The 20745-nt window shown below is 42.8% G+C and overlaps 1 protein-coding gene across 1 annotated transcript in view; it reads left to right on the forward strand.

Annotated features, from left to right (window-relative positions):
- The window catches only part of DRD4 (dopamine receptor D4), a 38752-nt gene that overhangs the window by 12970 nt on the left and 5037 nt on the right, over positions 1–20745 (forward strand). The window contains exons 2-3 of the mRNA XM_087719860.1: positions 13636–13748; positions 18054–18607. Coding sequence (XP_087575986.1) covers positions 13636–13748; positions 18054–18607 — 667 coding nt within the window. The remainder of the gene's footprint in view (positions 1–13635; positions 13749–18053; positions 18608–20745) is intronic.

Below are 20745 nucleotides of genomic sequence, written 5' to 3' on the forward strand. Positions count from 1 at the left end.
CAGTCTGAGGAAACACAGGTTCCCTACAGGGATGAGCAACCTGCGGTTATTGTTTGCCTTTTAATTTTTAGAAATTAATTGATTTCTTTTTTTACAGCCCTCGGATACAGGTTCACCCGGGCTTGGGAGAACCCATAACTAACATTATGGCTGGTTTGGAAAATCTCCAAATCCCACCCATGGCTAGCCCCTCCCACCCCACCCCTCCCAGGAGTCTCCATGCGGCCCGTTTTGGATGCGAGGTAAGTGCAGGGCCTGCATGGAGGCTCGGGGAGGGGGAAAAAATGGGCCTCCCGGAAGTTCCAGAAAGCCAGAAAGGGGCTGTTTCTGACCTCCAGGGGACCTCTGGAGCCCGGGGAGGCAGTTTTCGCCCTCCCAGAGGCTCGAGGAAAGCCTCCAGAGCCTAGGGAAGGTGAAAACATCCCCTCCTCTCCATGGTACAGGAGGCTGACCAGGCCACGCCCACAAGGGCCACCAGGGCAAAGAAACCGTTGCTGACATTTTTGAAGCCCACTCCTGCCTCAGAATCCCTTCTAACTATGATCACTAAAAGCATAGCTGTCTGCCACCCCCCAGTTTACTTGGAAAATAGGTGAAAATTGTGTTGTATAGTGCAAAATAAGTCTATCACATTAGAAAAACAAAGCAAGTCCCCCCGCCCCCGAGACCTCTGCAAACTGAGCCTGCCCATGTGATCTCACTGATTCTCTACCCATCCAAAGATTGCTCAATTCTCAATTGCCATCTCAAAAAAAAAAAGTGGGAGTAAGTTCTACTGAGTTCCAATGCAGTCATCCATGGAAAACAACACTGGGACTTTAAAACACTCTGCATATCACCCAGGAGACTAGAAAACACAAATAACAAAACTCAGCTTGACTTGGGGCAAATTTCTGAACCCAATGGCCCACTAGCATTTTAAAATACCGGTAATATGTAATTTAGCAAGAAAAGGAGACTGAAGGTGACCATATAGTCACAAAATTATATTAGAACCAATTATAGAGGCTGACGTAAACCTGCTGGGTTGGACCAAAACGATTAGGCACAGATCAAGTGAGGGCCTATTTGTGTTTGATGAGACTGGAAAAATCTATCCTTGTTGAGTACTTTTTCAATAATGTTCAGTGTAAACGAATCGGCAGTGACGCAGATGACTTTTTAGATATGCCATTATGAGTATTATGAAGGATAGTTGATCTGTTACTTGCTTTGGAAAAAGAAACGAGGGAAAGATCAAAATGAATGATGTTCAGTCAGACACATTGATTCTTTAGCCGTTCATCTCTTTTTTTTCCAAATTCCTTAGAAAAACAGATTGGTACATATTTTGTTGGCATTATACTAGGTTTTAGTGCAAGTTTTGTCGTATGATGATGGTAAACAAACATTTCTAGTGGGCTCCTCGCTTTGACCCCAAAGCACCAGCTCCTGGGAGCACATACACACAAACGGACAGCAAATACATTTGCAAAAAGTTGGGTTGTGATTATGTATTCCCACTGCATCCTTTGGCTCTACTTGGTAGCAAAATGCTGCTTGCTTGCGTGCGTGCGTGCATGCGTGTGTATCAGTGTTTGCAGATTTAACAATGAGAAGCCTTTCATTAAACTTTCTTACCAGGAGATGTACAGGTTTAAAAGCTAATTCAAAATTAATTTGATGAACCATTCCCATTACTGATTGGTAGCATGTCATTCAAACAGCATTGCCAAATAACATGTATAAACTTCTGTGTGAGAGGGATCGAACAATTCAAAATGGCTGGCATGGGCAAAGTCTTTCCTCTTTGTATATGTGTGTCATATCCATGCATGTTAAAAGGGACAGGACTCTGATCATGGTTGTTAGCTCCACTTTTGCAAATTTCCTTGCAGACACTAATGTGAGAATTAGATTTTTGTAACTCAGCTGTGGCTGGGCAAGGCTAGTAGGGGAAATGTTGTGTGCCCTAAAAGCAGCAGCAAGCAAATTCTCTGCCTAGGTAATGAGAGTCTGTTTCTCTAAGTCATGAGGATAAACAAGAAGACTAGGACTCATGATAAAATAGGATTTCTTTATCTGCAAACCGAACCGTTTCAACTAATAAAAACCATACATTTCAAAATGTATGATGTAGCCAATGGAGGCTTATTCAATAAAATATCCCTAAACAAAAGGAACAGTTAACCCTTGCAGGCAGAAACTTAGCAAATGTGTGAAGAGAGGCAAAAGAGTACTATAATTGTAAATTCTCAAGTTGAACTTAAAAAGTTAGTTGTTCTATACAGACACTACTGCCTCTTGCTGTATTAAAGGGTAAGGCATTGCAGGTCATATGGAAATCAGAACAGATGATCTGTTAGAGTGTGTACAATTGCCCATATTAGCACAGTCAACATTTATGGCACCTGGCTCTAGCACAGATTTGCAATGTCACCTTGTTCAATATCCCCCTGCCCTGTTCATAGCTTGTTAATAAAATCATCATCATCATCATAACATTTAACTTATTTCAATCAGAAGATTACATAAAAGCATAATTCACAAGAAAGAACAAGGGTAGTCAGTGTATCAACCACTGCCTCATTTTCACTGCGGTAACTCAGAAGTTTATACAATAAACAATTCTCCCTGTTGGGTAGCATCACAGCAGGAATAAGATACAACCACCTGAATGTCCCTATGAAAAATTACATTAGAACAGTACAGGCTGAATTGTTTTAGAAAACCTATCCTGCCGATGTGCAGAGGGAAGGACATCACAACCATATGGCTTTATCCTCTCACTTTACAATGTAGTAGGAAGTTGACGCAAAATCCTTCCCCCCCCCCCCCCCGCAGGACAGTTTTACATGAGCCTTATAGCCCAGTAGTGTGATGTAGGCCTTCATAGAAAACAGATGAATATACAGAACTGTTGGATTTGTTTACTGTATGTACTGTATGTGTGATAGAAATTAATAGCTGTATTAATGCAACATATCAGTAGACCCTGCACCTGCTAGGATGACAATGATTTGTATTAAGCCTTGTTTGGGTTTTGTGTACATAGAAAGCTGCACAAATTCAGTCCATTTGGTTAATCTGTGATTCAGACTATCTTGAACTAAAAAAACTTCAGTCACTTGATAAATGTATTGTATGAATGATCTAACACAGCTATCCTTATGATGCTATTTTCTCTGAAAAGTTTGTTCCTGTGCCTTTGGAAGGGACATACGTACTATGACTATTTCACTACTGCTGTTCACCAGCAGAGATAGAAAGATGGAAGAAAATACATTTGTTTCTTTTCTTCAAATTAGGCAGATTGGAAAGGAGCTAAAATTTATTAGAAAAGATATGCTAGCCTGAAATGGATTCGGTTTAGAAAGACAGTATGCAATTCTGCCAAATTCTCCCCAAACATAGCTGTACTTATATAAAAAATGATGTGATTCTTTTAGCTTTTGCTCTCTGGTTGTTAAGCACCTGGTGTTTTGATAAAGATTGGCCATCTGATTTTATATTCAGCATAATGGGAGAAATTGTGTGCCATAATGATTCTACATATCACCCACAACCTTGTAAAGCAGCCTTTTAAAGTTGGAACTAAAATTGGGGGGACTTGAGAAAAGCTGATTAGTTTATTTAATCCTGTGACTCTTCCTCCATCCCATTTTAAGACTCAGCTCCTGGCTTCATCCAATCAGCTTTCCTCCTCTCCACCCACCCCCCTTTATTATTTTCTTCTGTGGGAGAAGTGGGGGGGGGGCTTAACAGATGAAGAGAATCTGAAGATCTCAAAATGTTCTAAGATTGGTCCTAATAAGATCATTATCTGACTGTGACTTCAATTCTTTTAATAATCATTTCCACGGTGAGATAAAGAAGAATAGTTAAATGCACACACACTTTAGTTTTAGTTTCATCACATTCGATAGAAAGGTGTGTGTTTGATCACATGCTGGTGTGTTGTCTGATAATATTTAAAGTGGGAAATCTCAAACTTTGTATTTCCTGAAAGATGACTGAATCTTTGTGATTCTTCATGAGTCAAAGTCATGGTATCACTAGAGTTAGGCTTGGATAAGAAATGAATATTACATTTTAATCATTACACTTTTACAATATGTATGTTAAAGACCAGCATTCCAAAAATTCCACCAAGTCAGACACCTCCAGGAGAAAAAAGGAAACGAGGCCGGCCTTAGAAAACTTGGCATCAAACACTTAAGGAAGAGCCTTGACATCATTAATGTCCCTTGGAACGATGCTCAAGATGTGAATGATCAAAACAGCTGGAAAGCACTTGCTGCCCATTATGCTCTGCACAGGGCCTAAGGATGATGATAAATAATTACATTTTAACCTGTATCGCTGGTATTCCACTAACTGCCCAGAGTCACTGGGGGTCAGGTGGCATTTACATTTATTATTGTTGGTCACATTACAGTTAGCCGGCTGTTTTAGACTGGATTTGGCATTTTTATCCACCTATCCTACACAATGACCCAGGCTAAGCAGATATTGCTGCATAGTGTTAAATATATTGTTGCAGGATGTAAATTATTCCAAGTAAAACTGCCTTTTGCAATTGATTCATGATGGTTTTGTTAATACCAGTGGTGTTCAAATGGTGCTCCAGATATTTTGGGATTGTACCTAAGACACCTAATTACTATTGAAACTATTTTTGCTGTGTTTTGCCACAGTGGTTTTACTTCTATTTGCAGGTTTTTGTATTTTGTAATTTTCTCCAATCCATTCTCTTCTATTCTGTCTCCAGGTATTACCATGTCCACTATCCAGATTTTCTTGTGTTTCTTATTGATTGTTATTAAGTCTGAGGTGTGATGTAGCAGTGCTTTCTGTTTGAATTGTAAAGTCCCAGAGTACTTTAGCTTCTTCATATTCTATTACTTTATGGTCCCACCAGTTCTTGCTTCCAGACAAGTGGTATTTTTTGCAGATATTCCAATGTACCATTGCCATTGTTTGCAGTCAGTCTGTGAAATCTTCTTGCAGCAGCTAATTAGATGTACACTATTCAGTTTCTTTTACAGAGGCAGCATTTGTTTTCATTTGTTGTTGTCTCAATTCTGGCTTTGAATGCATTAATTCTTAAGGTTTGATCTTGTGTAGCCAGAATTAGCCCCTCTGTCTCTTTCTTCAACTTTCTTGTTCTTAGCCATTGCCAGGTCTTGTTATCTGCTTTGCCTGTTAGTTTTTCTATGTACTGGCCATGTAATACTTTGCCTTGCCATATTTCTATATTATTCTTCATTTTGTCTTTCTTGTAAATCAAATGTTTGGTCTTTCCTCTGTTCATAAGCCTTCATGGTACACTAGTTTCAGTGCATCTTCTTCACTTTCCTTCAGATATTCTTCCAATGTCCTTTTTTTCTTCTTCAACTGTTTTGTGTATTTGCAAGATTCCATGCCCACCTATTTTCCTTGCTCAGTAGAATCTGTCAACGTTGCTTCATGGATGAAGGGCATGATTCATTGTCTGGTTTTACTATCCAGAACCTTTAGTTCTGCTTGAGTCCAGTCTATTATTCCAGCTCTCTATCTAATGATTGAAATTGTCCAGGTTGATAGTATTTCTTTTACTGAGTTTGAACTTTAGGATCTTTTTTAGTCCCATGATGTAGTCACTTCTAAACCTCTTCACAACTTCAGTCAGCTGGATGTTCTTAAATTGAAGAATGCCCAGGTATTTGATAGTCTTCCTCCAAACTCTTGATGTTATTTCCATATAGTATCTTGATTCCTTCAGTTTTCACTATTTTTTACCCTATTGATAGTAAAACAGGCACATTTGTCCAGTTCAAACTCCACTGCAATATCTTGGCTGTATATACAGACAGGGTTGAGCAATAGCAGTTCTATTTCAGATGATATTTTTTCTTTAGATCATGCGTGTAAAGGGTGTTTAATAGCCGTACTTTCAGTATTGTTGAAAGAGGAATCAGTGCAATGACAAACAAAAGTGATGATAGTGAGCTTCCTTGAAAGATTCCTCTCTTGATATTAATCTCTCCTAGTCTATCATCATTAAACAGCAACTGTACCTTGCATTCTGCCATCAATCTTTGCACAAAACTTCTGATGTTTCTTCTGACTCCTATCCCAAAGGTGTTTTTTTCAAGAGGCAACTAAACTTCCTGTTTTTTTCTTTGAAGATGTTTTGCTTCTCATCCAAAAAACCTCTTCAGCTCTTCCATTTCCCACCATCCAGTCAGAGCTGAAGAAGATTCTTGGATGAGAAGGGAAAACCATCTTCAAAGAAAAAACAGAAAGTCCAGTTACTTTTGGAAAAAGCACCTTTGGGACAACTGTAAGCTGGATGACTGAGAGACTTCATAATTACTGACTCTTATTATTTCTGGGTACTTAATCATCCAGTCATGTAGCAGAGAATTGAATGTCTTTTTGTAATCAATCCAAGCTACATTTAGGTTGGTTTTCCTTCTCTTGCAGTTTTCCAAAATAATCTAGTCCAGGGCTGTCAGACTTGCGGCCCATGGGCCAGATGTGTCATGCACTAGCACGCCCACACTCAATTTAGCAAAGGGGGAGGATACATCATGTGACACTGCCATGATGATGCAAGTCTGACACCTCTGATCTAGTTAATTAAGATTTGATAATTTGTTTGTTTGCTGTTCAGGCAGTTTCCCTTCTGCTCAGGTAAAAGAGATTGTATTAGATGCTGTTGGACTACATCAGCCTCCAAGCAATTAGCAATTTTAAAGTTGTTAGTAAGCAGGTATTTAGCCTGTAGTTGCCTGGTGCTGCCCCTTTTATTGGTTCTTTTATTATCAGGTAGCTTTTGCCAGGTGTTAACCAATCTTCAATTTCACCTCCTTGCAGTATGTTGTTAAATTGCTTGACATTGTTATTATCATTATTATTACAACCCATTATGGCTTGCTTAAGCTGTCAGAAATGAAGTAAGGAGCAAATTTGACAGCTATCACACTTTACTTAAGTCTTTTTTTTAAAGAAAAATTGCTCCTTTTCACAGGTCACATCTGGATAATCTTCAGGCAGTTAATGAGTACTTCTACTGAGGCATTTGCCCTCTCCTAGCCTGACCCCTCAATCAGACTGAAAGTTAAGGAATGATGAAGCTACAGTTTGTAAGGTGTAAATAAGGCACTTCTCTTGACATCATTCCTAGGTGATATTTATAGCACCAACAGGGTGAGGATTAAGTGATATTAGCACAGGGCTTTGTGATTTACTTTCTTCCTAGATAATATAATCCAAGACTTTACAAATAGATAGAGGAGCCATCAGTGCATGTTACAGTAATAATGGAAGATTCTAGGATGCTTTTATGGTGAAGTGATTTGACATTTACTATTGGTTACAGAGGTGTGCTGCAGTTGCCACTGATAAAAACAAATGTTTTAGCTATCTCTGTATTGGCTTTGTATGTGTCTCCTCTGGAGAAATCTTTCTTTCTCCATAGTGAGGGGGGAGGAGTATCCAGGATGGGTGTTGACTTCGTCCTCTCATGATTGGATGAGTCAGATAAGCTCTTTGGGTAACGCCCCCTGGCCAGCAGGACTACCCATTCTTCTGACTCATCTCCTCAAGGAAAAGTTGCACTACTCAGTAACTCCAGTAATTTACAAAGGAGTAAGGAAAATAAACTTGGATCTGGCGAATCCTGCCTCCCTTCATCGCACAGCCTCCTCCTGCAAGGACTGGACTGCCACAAGCCCCCTGGGGCGGCACGCTGCCCTGGCCACTGAGTGAGACGGAGTCACTCAGGGAGGACAATTGCCGGGCAGGCAGGAGGAGAGGGCAATATGCTTCCTAGAAGCAGCCCTTGATGCAGAGGCTAATCAGGAGCAGAAGCGCTCCTCTGCTCCCCTCGGGTTGAGCCACGAAGCTGGCTAAAATACCCTGGAACACCTGTGCTGGCAGCCGACAAGGTGAGAGCCGGAAAGGCTTAGAAAGAGCTGCGGAAGACAGGGGAGAGAGAGCTGCAGCCATGGCAAGCCTGCAAAGGCAAAAGCCATTTCCATGTGCTCCAGCAAGGAGGAGCCGTTTGAATTTGGAGCCGGGGCCATCTTGAAACCACATGGTCCAAGATGGCTGCCCCCAGCAGCTCAGAGCCTCAACTCTCAGCCCTCCAGCCACAACCGGAGGCTTGTGGAGCCCTTGAAAGGTGAGAAACCATCGCAGAGGCATTAGCCAAGGGCGGGGGATGCAGCAAAGGGCCAACAGGAGGCTTGTTAAGGGAGTTAGAGGCAGGCGGTGGATCTCCCCCCCCTACTTCCTAGATGAATCAAGACTGCACGAACCCCCCCCCCAACCTGAGAACTCCTCACCTCCCAGAGGAGGATTCCCTTCGGCTTGGTGCTTCATAAATCCTGCCTAAAAGCCCGTTCTCTCCCTTTCTAACTGCATAGTAACAGGAAAAGCCCCCCCCCCACCCTTAAGGACACTCTCCTTTAAGGAGGAGAAAGAGACTTGGCGAGAATGCCATCAGAAAAAGGCTTCCAGCAAGAGCTGCGTTTTTTTGGGGGGGCTAAGTCTCCTTCACCCTTAAGAAAATTCTCCTTGAGTAGGAGAAGGAGGGGGGAGGGGCGGGAAGTCCCTGAGTAGGAGGCAAAACAAAAGCTGTTTTTTGTGGCTAAGTTCTGAGGGCGGGGCGATGGCAATTGCCTTGCAAAACCATTTGGAAAGAAGGGGGGAGGGGCCCCACGTGGCCAAGCCAAGGAAGAGTATTCAGCCCCCAGGGAGAGACAGAAGAACCTCCAATCAGGTTAGAGATTACCCCCCTCCCCCAAGGCTTTCCAAGGGTGGGGGTGAATAGGCAAAGAGCAAATGCTATACAATACAATACTATGCAATACAATAGCAGAGGGGGCAGGAACCTTGTAGGTCTTCTAGCCCAACCCCTTGCCTAAGCAGAAATTCCTACACCATTTCAGACAAATGGCTATCATTACTAGTCAGCCCTGTAGCTCAATGGTTAACAGCTGACTCTGTAAACCACTTAGAGAGGGCTGAAAGCCCTATGAAGCAGTATATAATTCTAACTGCTATTGCTATTACCATCCAACAGCTGCTTAAAAATCTTCCACTGTTGGGGCATTCACAACGTCCGGAGGCAGGTTGTTCCACTGATTAATTGTCTAACTGTCAGGAAATTTCTCCCCAGTTCTAAGTTGCTTCTCTCCTTATTAGATTCCACCCAGTACTTCTAATTCTGCACTCAGATGCCTTGGAGGATAATCAGGTTGCCTCTTCCCTGTGGCAACCCCTGAGATATTGGAACACTGCTATCACGTCTCCACTAGTCTTTCCTTCAGTAAACTAGACCTGCCCAATTCCTGCAACCGTTCTTCATAGGCTTTAGCCTCCAGCCTGATCCCTCTGTTGCTCTTCTCTGCACTCTCCCTAGAACCCCCACATCCTTTCTACATCATGGTGACCAAATTGAATGCAGAATTCCAATCTGGCCTTTCCAAGGCCTTATAAGGTGGAATGAACACTTCACGGGAGCTTGATTCTATTCCTCTGTTTATGCAGCCAAAAACTGTGTTAGGTTTTCTGGCAGCTATTGCACACCGCTGGCTCATATTAAAGGGTGGTCCACCAGGACTCCAAGATCCCCTTCACAGTTACTACTGTGGAGCAAGGTATTCTGTACCTGTGCACTTCACCTTCGTTGCCTAAAGGTAGAACCTTACCTCTTTGAATCCCATTTCCCTAGGTAGTGCCCAATGTTCAAGGGTACCAAGATCCTTCTGTATCTTTAGCCTGTATTCTGAAGTGTTGGCTATTCCTGCCAGCTTGGGGTCACCTGCTAACCTGATGACCCCCCCCCCCCATCAGCATTTAACAAACAGAGAGCTAACAGTCATTCTGGCTCCTTCTCATGACCGCTTGAGATAAGAGCAGTTCTTAAAGAAACAGTACTACTATCATGGCATTTATTTTGCTATCCCAAATGTTAGCTTACACACCTAACACCCTCATTCAAATCACTGATGAAGATGTTGAAGAGTACTGGGCTCAACACTCAGCCTTGGGGGACTCACTGCACTCTTCCCTCCATGAAGAGGCAGTCCCATTGAGGAGTACAGGTCCGTGCACCTTACCAAGGCACCTGGTGTGACTAGGTCTAATCCTCAGTCTTCTACTTTATCTAGTAGTAGGTTATGGTCTACCTTATCAGGACTTGCTGAAGTCCAAGTTAACTATGTCAATGGCATTCCTATGGTCCACTAGGGTTGTCACCGTAATCTAAGAAGATTTGTAGATTTAGATTTATTGAACATTTATAGGCCGCCCTTTTCCCTGAGGGGACTCAGGGCGGCTTACAAAAATGGGGGAAGGGAGTGCAAAACAAGACATAAAAGAAACGTGAATAAAAAATTAACTATAAAACACAACATTCATTATGGCTAGTCTAGTATGATCTGTTTTTGACAAACCCATGTTGGCTTTGGGCTCTCGAGCCGGTTTTCTCACTTTCTGAAAGGGGGGGAAATCACATCAGCAATTCTATAGTGGTTCTCCGGTATTCCAGGAGCTCTGATAGATATAGTTTCAGTTGTTTGGAGATCTCATCCGCCAGCTCCTTCAGATCCCTGGGGTGTAACCCGGTCCTGGGAATTGGACCTTGCCTAAGATAGACAGGCTACCATTTCTTCCCTATCTCATCTTGGGTCCCTAATCTGAATTTGGGGTGCTGTTTTTGATAGGTTGGATAGTTTATCCCTGCTGGTAAAGACAGATGCCAAGCACGAGTTAAATAGTTCGGCTCTACCCCTGCTGCCTGTCACCTTCGGGCCACTTTCTCCCAGCAAGGGACCAATTGTTTCCTTAATCTTTCTTGGTTTTATCAGGCGGGAAGATGCCCCCCTTTTTGTATTTTATTTTATTATTATTATTATTGTTGTTGTGATTCTTGTTATTATTATTATTTTACCTTTGTGGCAGGCCTTTATTGTGAGCCTTAGCTTCCCTCTCTTCATCGTTACACACACTCTAGTGGCCGCCCATTAAACTCCATCGGTGTTTACATTCAGAATATCTCTGCGCTAATCCTAGCCATAGAATCATAGCACCCTTATGGCCGGGGGGAAAAAAGGGTCAGATAGGCTGGTCCCCATGCCAGAACCCACCACAAACTCAGAATGGGATGCTCGACTATGAGAGATCGCAGAAGCACCTCAGATAGCCTATGAATTTAGACAACTTTCGCTGAGGGCAGAACATATAGCAGGGGTGGGATACATCAGAGCCGACTGGCTCAGCCGGACCAAGGGGACAGTTTGGAGCGGAAGCTGCAGCCAGCAATCTTCAAGGAAATGGCAGAGTGCTTCGGACACCCGGAGATCGACTTATCCGCCACGCCCTCAACGCTCAGCTCCTGAAGGTCATCTCCAGGTACCAGACATGGGGGGGGGGCAGAAGGGGCGGACGATCTGCGAAGCCCCTGGACCAGGGGTTGTCGGTATGCCTTCCACCCTTACCCCTGATCCCCAGGGTCATATGGGAAACCCTTCGGGAGGGGGCAGAAGGGGTTCTCTTGGCGCCTCTCTGGCCCCGGAGACTGTGGTTGCAGAGCTCCAGTCGCCTTCAACGGAGAGGCCATGGAGATTCCCCCTGGAGGGAATATCCCTTAACCAGGGGTCGCTGGAGCACCCAGACCGTCAATGGCTCCAGCTGACCGCTTAGCTCTTGGAACGGAGCATCCTGGGGAAAGACCCTCCCCCCCCCAGGGTGATGCAGACTATCTAGACTGCCCGCACACCTTCCACAGAGCGTATATATGGCTCCATGTGGCAGGCCTCTGCCTCATGGTGTAATTCCCTGGGGCACAATCCTAGCCAGGCCTCAGTGCCTCAGATTCTGGACCTCTTCCAGGCAGGCCGGGACAGAGGGTTAGCTTCTAACACAATTAGGAGACAGGTCCCAGACTTCTCGCCAGTTGTCCTGCGTGGCAGGAACCAGAGCTTGACTCACCTTCCTGTGGTCAGACAATTCCTCAAGGGGGCTTCCAACCCCAAACCGCACGCAGCGTTCAAGTACCATTCCTGGGACTTACACAGGGTAGGGGACGCTCCAATAGGTGCTCCATCTGAGCCTTTACGAACAGCTTCCCTTAAGTTCCTGATTTTCACGGTGGCCTGTCTGGTGGCCATCCCCCCCGCCAGGCAGATATATGAACTGCAAGCTCTCCACCGGGGAGGGTCTCTGCTTCCCCCACTAAGACAGAGTGGGGTTACGCCCTTCATCCCAAGGTGGGCTTCTGCTTCCATCAAACCCAGGAACTGATTTGCCCAACTTCTGTCCAGACGGGGGGGAAAGAAGGGGCTCACTCTGGGCATAAGGAGGGCCCTGAGGATTATCTCAGGAGAACCAGGCCAGTCAGGAAATCCGAAGCTCTGTTTGTTTCCTTCCAAATAGGGGCCTGGGTAACAGGGTGACTTCCACCACAATAGGTAGGTGGTTGCAAACCTGCGTTGCCACTGCATACCAATCACAGGGCTTACAGACACCAATCATATCACAGCTCACTCCACGCGGAGCGCAGCCACATCCAGGGCCTGGGCCACGCAGACAGCCCTGGCCGGAATCTGCAGGGCAGCCACGTGGGCTTCCCCCTCTCCCTTTGCTAGGAACCATAAACTGGACTCTTTTACCCCGCAGGGCAAAAGCCTCTTGGACGCAGGGCCTCTTGGACGCAGGGCGTTGCAGGTGGTTCACAGGGCGGAGCCCACGCCTCAACTGGCACAAGCGGGGGACATGGGGCCTCTGGGGTCTCCCTCCCTAGGGACGTGCAGGCTTTGGTACGTCCCATCCTGGATACTCCTCCCCCCTCACTATGGAGAAAGGGCGTTGGTACTTACCTGATACGCCTCTTCTCATAGTGGGGGGAGGAGTATCCAGTCCCTCCCTGACTATGTTTGTACGACTAAGTTTTATGTTCACAGTTTTATGAAGTTATATAAATATTGATGTTGAAGACGATAAAAGCTAAGAACTGAATTAAGAGTCTGGAGTGAATGGTGCAACGAGTCGGATGGAGCTCTTCGTCAAAAGAATGGGTAGTCCTGCTGGCCAGGGGGCGTTACCCAAAGAGCTTATCTGACTCATCCAATCATGAGAGGACGAAGTCAACACCCATCCTGGATACTCCTCCCCCCACTATGAGAAGAGGCGTATCAGGTAAGTACCAACGCCCTCCTTCTGACACTTGATACTCATAGTGGTTTATAGTCCAGGAATAAAATTGTTTTATACCACATCCTGGATATTTGATTTTCAAGGTTCTCCCCCCCCCCACCTTCCTCCATCTATCTCTTTCCTCCCCTCATTTGTTTCAGTAAGTAAGCCTCCTAGTATGATGTATAGCAACAAAGAAGGCTGAATGATTGCACTGAGACAGGCATATGTGGGAGGAGATGCAGCTATTTCACCCACCACTACCACTTCATTTCTGGTTTTAGAGCTATGAATGCCTGATTGCAACCTGGCAACCCTCTTGATCGCGTCAGCCATTGAAGAGGATCTTCTCAAAGAAAAGTAGCAGAGCCACAACCTCTGAGAATCCAACTAGAATTGTAGCTAAAGAATATAGTGAAGGGAACACTCAAGTATGAACTCTGAATGCATTCACTTATTTTTCTTCAGTTCCAGGGAGGCGTTTGGTCTTTGGGCCCAGTCCTATGCGATGCCTTGATGACCATGGATGTCATGCTGTGCACTGCCTCCATTTTCAATCTCTGTGCTATCAGCGTGGATCGGTAAGAAACTCTGCTCATTATGGCTTTTAGATGCTAAGTTTCCCAACTTTTTCAGTTCTAACACATATTATACATACCAGTGGTAGGTTGCAGGCGGTACGCCCTGGTACCGGAATATCGGAGCCTGCCTGGAGTACAGGGTACCATTCCAGTATGGTGCTCCGGAGGGCCCACCTGCCTGCCTGAGCTCCTTACCTGTCCTTTAAAGCCTTTGGCACTTCCGTGCACATGCATGGCATGTACAGTGCCTGCGCGATGCTCCACCGATCAGCTGGAGCATCGTGGAGGCTTGCGGAAGCATTGCTGGCAGGTACGATGAATGTGCATGCCATGCGCGTGTGCTGTGCACGTCCATGTGGGTGACGTCGGGCCTGTTCCAACTGTACCAGTTGGAACGGGATCTGGAACTCACCACTGATGCATACAGACACAAACACACAAACATACACACACAAAAACACACATTTATTTAATCAGCTTTTTAGCTACCTCAGCCACTGAAGCAACTCTAGGAGGGTTCTGAAAAATTGAGGAAACGTAAGTTTAATGCAGTCATCCATAAAGACTGTGAGTTTCTCATTTGTATCTCATTCAGCATCTATTAGTAGGTGTGGATAGTCAATCAGTATCCATGCTGTGAAAATTTACTACGTATTTGTTTTGTACATTCTGGCTTTAGAATGTACAAAAATGCATTGATTTCTCCAATCAACATACATATTTTTTCCAATTTTCTTTACTAGTTAATATATCTGAACATCAATTTCTCTAGCAGGTGTATGTGATATTGTAAAGTGAATTGTAACATTCAAACTTTGCAGACTGAAGAATATCTTTGTTCTAATAACTCAATTTTGGCTATAATATGTAATTTAGGTCTATTGACTGAAAATGTAGAGAGAACAGAGAGAACAATGATCTTCCATAAAACTCCCACTTCTTTATAAAGGCAAGTCCATAAAGCAATATTCTATTCCGGAAAGGCAAAATTCAGACATGATCAACACCAGAGATGGGTTCCTTTCGGTTTGGATCGGTTCGGTTGAACTGGTAGTAACTTGGTGGTCTGGGTCACTGGAACCAGCAGCGACCCAGGCCTGCCACATCCCCAAACCGGTTCTCCTATGGTGCTGCCATCTTGATTTTTGTTTCTGCGCATGCGCAGAACAATTTTCATTGAAGAAATGTAATTTCCCCCCTTTTTTTATGTTTTGCGCATATGCAGACCTTTTTAGGTGCAAATGCGCACACACGCAGAACGCACACACGAAATATTTTACACGTCGAACCGGCAGTAATGTCAGCAGCAACCCACCTCTGATCAACATCCTTTTCACTAACAGAAGCTGAAGAACTAATTCTTCCAATAATTGCATTTGGGATTTTCTTATTGGAAAGAACTAAGAGCCTACCAAATAAAGGCAAGAAGGAACTTGAGAAACTCTAGGAAACAAAGGTGGTTTATTGTCTATACGTTGCTTCTGACTATTTTGCTAGGCTCCCCACCCACTTTTTCCCATTGTCCAGCTAATTGGACAAAGCTGCTTCTAGTCCAAGAAAATCTGAACATCACTTCTAATGTTTTCTTATTGTCACCGTTAGGCAAAGAAGGGGGAAAGTGTTTTTCCCCCTTTGAGCTATGGACGGTAGCTGAAAGAATAGAATATAAACTTACCCATACCGACCAAAGACCATTGTAGTCATTACTGTCAAAGATGGTTGCTTTCAAATAATTTTTCAATTAAAATGAATTAAAACTAAGAAAGCAATAGCAATAGCAGTTAGACTTATATACCGCTTCATAGGGCTTTCAGCCCTCTCTAAGTGGTTTACAGAGTCAGCATATTGCCTCCAACAACAATCCGAGTCCTCATTTTACCCACCTCGGAAGGATGGAAGGCTGAGTCAACCCTGATCCGGTGAGATTTGAACAGCCGAACTGCAGTCAGCTGAAGTAGCCTGCAGTGCTGCATTTAACCACTGGGCCACCTCGGCTCCACAACAATTCTTTTTTCTACCAACCAAGGGGAACTGCTTATTTATATCAACATTTTAAATGGTGGGGATATCCTGTTCAAATGGGAAATTCACACTGTCTTCCCCATGCATCTTCCTTTGGAGCTACAGCATGTCACATGTAGGTTTTGCTCCGAAGGCAAAAGATAAGTTTAGGATTAATGGCCTTTATGTTTTCAAGCGTAAAGGGGGAAATTTTTTTGTCTCTAAATGCTTGGTATATACCCTTATTAATTCATGAAAGCATTCATATAGCAGTCTCTCTTGAGAATGATTTTCACCTGCGGACCTGAAATATCTGGCTTAATTTTTGGATTCTGCTGTTTCCTCCACTTCCTCTATTTTTTGTAACCACTTCTCTGATAAAGCGTTCTGGGGAACACAAAAACTCATGTCTATTTCAATTATCTCAGAAAGGAAGACAGAGCTGAGCCTAGTTAGTATTTAAGAGAGTTCCAGGAATCCTCTGTAGACTAGAGGGTGAAAGCATTTTATCATTCTGTAGACTTGGAAAGATGGAAGCATACTTTGGAAAAAGTAAGAAAAAAACATTTCTATTTTGTTGTCAAGAAAGCCACATAGGGACATATTTCTTGAAATTATCAAGAGTTGATCATGACTTAAAGGAAACTTTACTTTGGGCTACCGTATCCGAGTTTCAAAAATCCAGATAACCTCTAGATCAGGGGTGTCAAACTGGCGGCCTGCAGGCCGGATGCATCATGGGCAAGCCACACCCACCCACACGAAGGGAAAAAACATTGCGATACACGACAGCAATGTGACGCTGCGAGTTTTACACCCGTGCTCCAGATGAAATGAAAGTGTTTTCATCTTGCTGTTATCTAGTGATCATTCAGATCTATGAATTCACTCCCTCCCCTCCCACTATCTTTAATAAAAATATTGCCCATTTGTTATTCATGTATTCATTTGTGGTACAGGAATAAAAATACTTGGGGCCATGAGAATCAATTCAATCAAAACCTCTTCTGAATTTATTCCTCCGTATGCTAAAAATGTCCTGCTCTGGGTAGGAACTTGTGCATTACCCCTGCACTTTATTCCACCATCTGCTGCTCCATTGTCCCCAAATCTCACATCTTGAATGTTAACTGTGAAAAGAGTGCTGATGACATGCACAAATGCTTTTAAATCATTTTATATAACAGTCAGTCTGCATTAAGGAAAAAGAAGAATAAAAATAGGAGCACTCCCTGGGACTAGGAGAAAGTTTACTGTGCATTTGAAAGACATGACTTTCCCCTGATATGGGGGGCTATTGATAGAATTTACATTTTCATCTGGCTGCACAACAAGGCCCTTCAGCTGATAGTAACATTTACTGCATTTGATTTGAAAAATAAACCAAAATACAAGGCTACCGATTATGAATAGAAATTAAAATAAGAAGCAGGAAAATAAGATAGACATATTTAATGGACAGAAAGGGTTTTCCAGTTCAAACTTTAGGGATTACCAGATGTTTGTTGATTTCTAACCAAGTTTTCATCTTATCAGGTCAAATTTTATTTTACTAGGTCAGAGTTTATAATTACTATACCATGTTAAAGCGATTCTACTCATGAAACTTTGATCTACAAAAATACTCAATAGCTAGGTCCCTTTTTCTCTCTTCCAATAAAATGGCAAATCCTACTTCATTTTTCCTAATTCTGCCTTGTAAAGAATGAGTGGTTATACAGAAATATTTTGGTTGTCAGAACCCACCACTCTCTGTTGACTTTTACAGATTCAAATGTATATGCTAAATAAATGAGGTTGAGACCAATTAAATTAGAACCCAATTTCTTCTGGGGAGGCCCAGTTTTTAGAACATGTTTGTCAGTGTAGTTGCAACTTTCCTTTACCAACAGTATGGATTGATTAAAGGGAGAGAAGCACTATCGTGGAGCCATTATGAGGACAATAAATGTTCCATAGAGCAGGCAAGCGTAATTGGCAAAGGTAATTGGTAATTTCCAAAAGTAATTGGATGAACAAAGAACTTGCAGAGGGAAATGTTGATATATCAGAATGTAGAAATAGGGATAAAAGAACCTTTTGTGTTCGCCCTCTGGTGGCTTAGCCATACAATAATGCTGCATTTCCTAAATAATGAATGGGCAGTATGAGAAGCAAAATGGGAATTTCAACCCACTAATACCTGAAACATCCTATATTGCCCAGCTCCATCTTGTAGTCTTAGAGTTTGTTCTGTTTTACCATCGTGAAGTAAACTGGTTCCACAAGGAACCCCATGGTTACATCCTGTTTTCTGTCATCCAGGTTCATTGCTGTCTCTGTTCCGCTGAACTACAATCGACGACAGATTGACCTGCGTCAACTGATCCTCCTCTCCACCACTTGGATCTTCGCTTTTGCTGTGGCATCCCCAATTATCTTTGGCCTCAACAATGTTCCAAACCGGGACCCATCTTTCTGTCGTCTGGAGGATCACAATTATATTGTATATTCCTCCATCTGTTCCTTCTTCATTCCTTGTCCTGTCATGCTGGTTCTCTACTGTGGCATATTCCATGGACTTAGGCGCTGGGAAGAGGCTCGGAAAGCCAAGCTGAAGAGTAGCATTTATCTGGGCAATAGGCAGGTATACGGTCCACCACCTGTCATTGAGAAGAGCCAGGAGGATATCAAGGCAGAGGAACTCAACCCCTGTGCCTGCTCCGATTGCACTTTACCCAGGGATTACAAGAACAATGGCATTCAAACTATTTCCTATCCACACATCAAATATGCACCAAATGGAGAACTCAGTAGGAAACCAGCCAAAATCAATGGCAGGGAAAGGAAAGCCATGAAGGTGCTCCCAGTTGTGGTTGGTGAGTATAAAACATTAAATGGTTTTCAGGATTGTAAACCATCAGACAGTTTGATTTCAGATCCAGACAGCTGTAAAACCTGAGTATTAAAAAAAAAAGGATACAGCGATGCATAGAGACATTTGGCATTCTGATAAGTACAGCATGTTGCAGAAACTGGATTTTTTTGTTCCTCATTTTGTGTCTCTTAATTGCACTTTAGTGGCTGACTAGAGAGATAATTCCAAAAGGACAAAGTGAGTGTTGCACATATGATCATCCTCAGAAGACTTGAGTCCTCTGAAACTCCCTTCATAGTATACGTGTGTGTTTGTACTGTACGCACAGGCACACATTCCTCACCCCTACTGAGTGCCTGCTTTCCTACTAAAAGACCCTTTGCCTTTAACAGGCAGAATCTAAACAGTTAAATCCTGTTCCAGTCCTACAGTCCCACACTTAAGACATTTATTGTATTTTTGCTACAGCTTCATAATGGTTGGGAGGGATTGAAAAGCAAAAATGTTACCAGGCAAAGATTCTCTTTGTTTAATAGGAAGAAGTACCACAAAATGGTGTTTTTTAGGAGACCTATAGAATGAGGTGAAAATGTTCTTCAAAATGGGAGTAAGAAGAATTGTTCAGCGGCTTGGTAGGGTGAGACTATTGACTACAATAATTTAATCCTACCAGGCTGCGAAATAATTCTTGAAACTACTTTATTATCATGGATTGAATTATGCATTCATGGAAATGGATCTTCTGGGATTTATTATTAATGCACCAGAGCAACTGCAAAGGATAATACAGGAAATCCTCGACTTATGACCACAATTGATCCCAAAATTTTTATTGTTAAGCCAGACATTAGTTAAACGAATTTTGTCCCATTTTATGACCTTTCTTGGCCCAATTGTTAAATGAATCACTGCAGTTTATAAGTTTGTAACCCAGTTGTTAAATGAATCTGGTTTCCCCATTGACTTTGCCTGTCAGAAGTTCGCAAATGGTGATCACGTGATCTTGGGAATAGCAATGGTTATAAATATGAACCAGTTGCCAAGCACCTGAATTTTGATCATGTGATCATGGGGATGCTGCAAAGATCATACCTGTGAAAAATGGTCATGTCAATTTTTTCTGTAACTTTTTTTAAAAAAATATTTTTATTAAACAGTTTTTTAAAAAAAAATACATTTTTTGCCATTTCTTTTTGTACATTTCCACCTCAACATCCATTGTAAATGTGTACTTTCAGTTTCTCTTTGTCTATATATACACTATTACATACATTCCTTAATTTTCCATTTATACATGTTTGTTCATCTCTACCTATACATTGTTAATTTCTAGCTCCTGTGTCTTCTTCATATCGTCTTTCCTTAAGCTTTATACCTGTCCTCGAAGACATTTGTACCACTAGTTCCATACCATATAATATTCTGCCGTTGTGACTTTGAATGAAGCTCTCTAAATGAACTGTTGTAAGTCGAAGACCACCTGTAGTAAACAAATATGAGGGAGTAAAAAAATGACAAGCAGATGGCATTTCAGATGTTGCTCAGTCTTAGTTTTTGTGCAGTTGGTTGGCGATTGTGAGAACTGACCGCTGGACTAGACAGGCCTGATCCAGTAGGTCATTGTTTATGTTCCTATGTATCAGAAGTTGAGAGGAGTTCTGACTGGAGGTGAGTATTACATTCTTGAAACAGAAATGAAGCTATCTCATAAAAGGCAGTCTACCCTGGCAGTCAACATTTTGTGCCTTGATAGGGTAAAACCCAGGAGAGGCACTCAAGCCACAGATATTTTTCTTTAGGCACAAAAATACTCACCCATAGATGCTCAGACATCTCAATTCAGATAAGCAATTTTTCCCACCTATGGTAGATGCCCAGTTGGTCCGATTAGTTAATCAGTCCTTCCTTAATTTATTGCTGTTTTGAGGATAATCTGAAAAGGCGGTAGGATTTTTTCACCAAGTAACTTTTTCAGACTTTCTAGTTGTACTTAACTCCAGGCATGATTCATGCCCTCTGGCATCTATCCAAATTTCCCCTGCAGGTTTTGGCACATTGTTCTCTGGAGGAAAAAAAAGAGAAATTGGGAATCTCTATCCTGTATAATATTCTGAATTGATTGTGTCCTTCAAGCTATAT

This window comes from Thamnophis sirtalis, unplaced genomic scaffold, assembly GCF_051295495.1.
Source record: "Thamnophis sirtalis isolate CommonGarterSnake01/CBP01778 unplaced genomic scaffold, rThaSir2_p1.2 scaffold_1, whole genome shotgun sequence".
NCBI classification, from domain to species: Eukaryota; Metazoa; Chordata; class Lepidosauria; order Squamata; family Natricidae; genus Thamnophis; species Thamnophis sirtalis.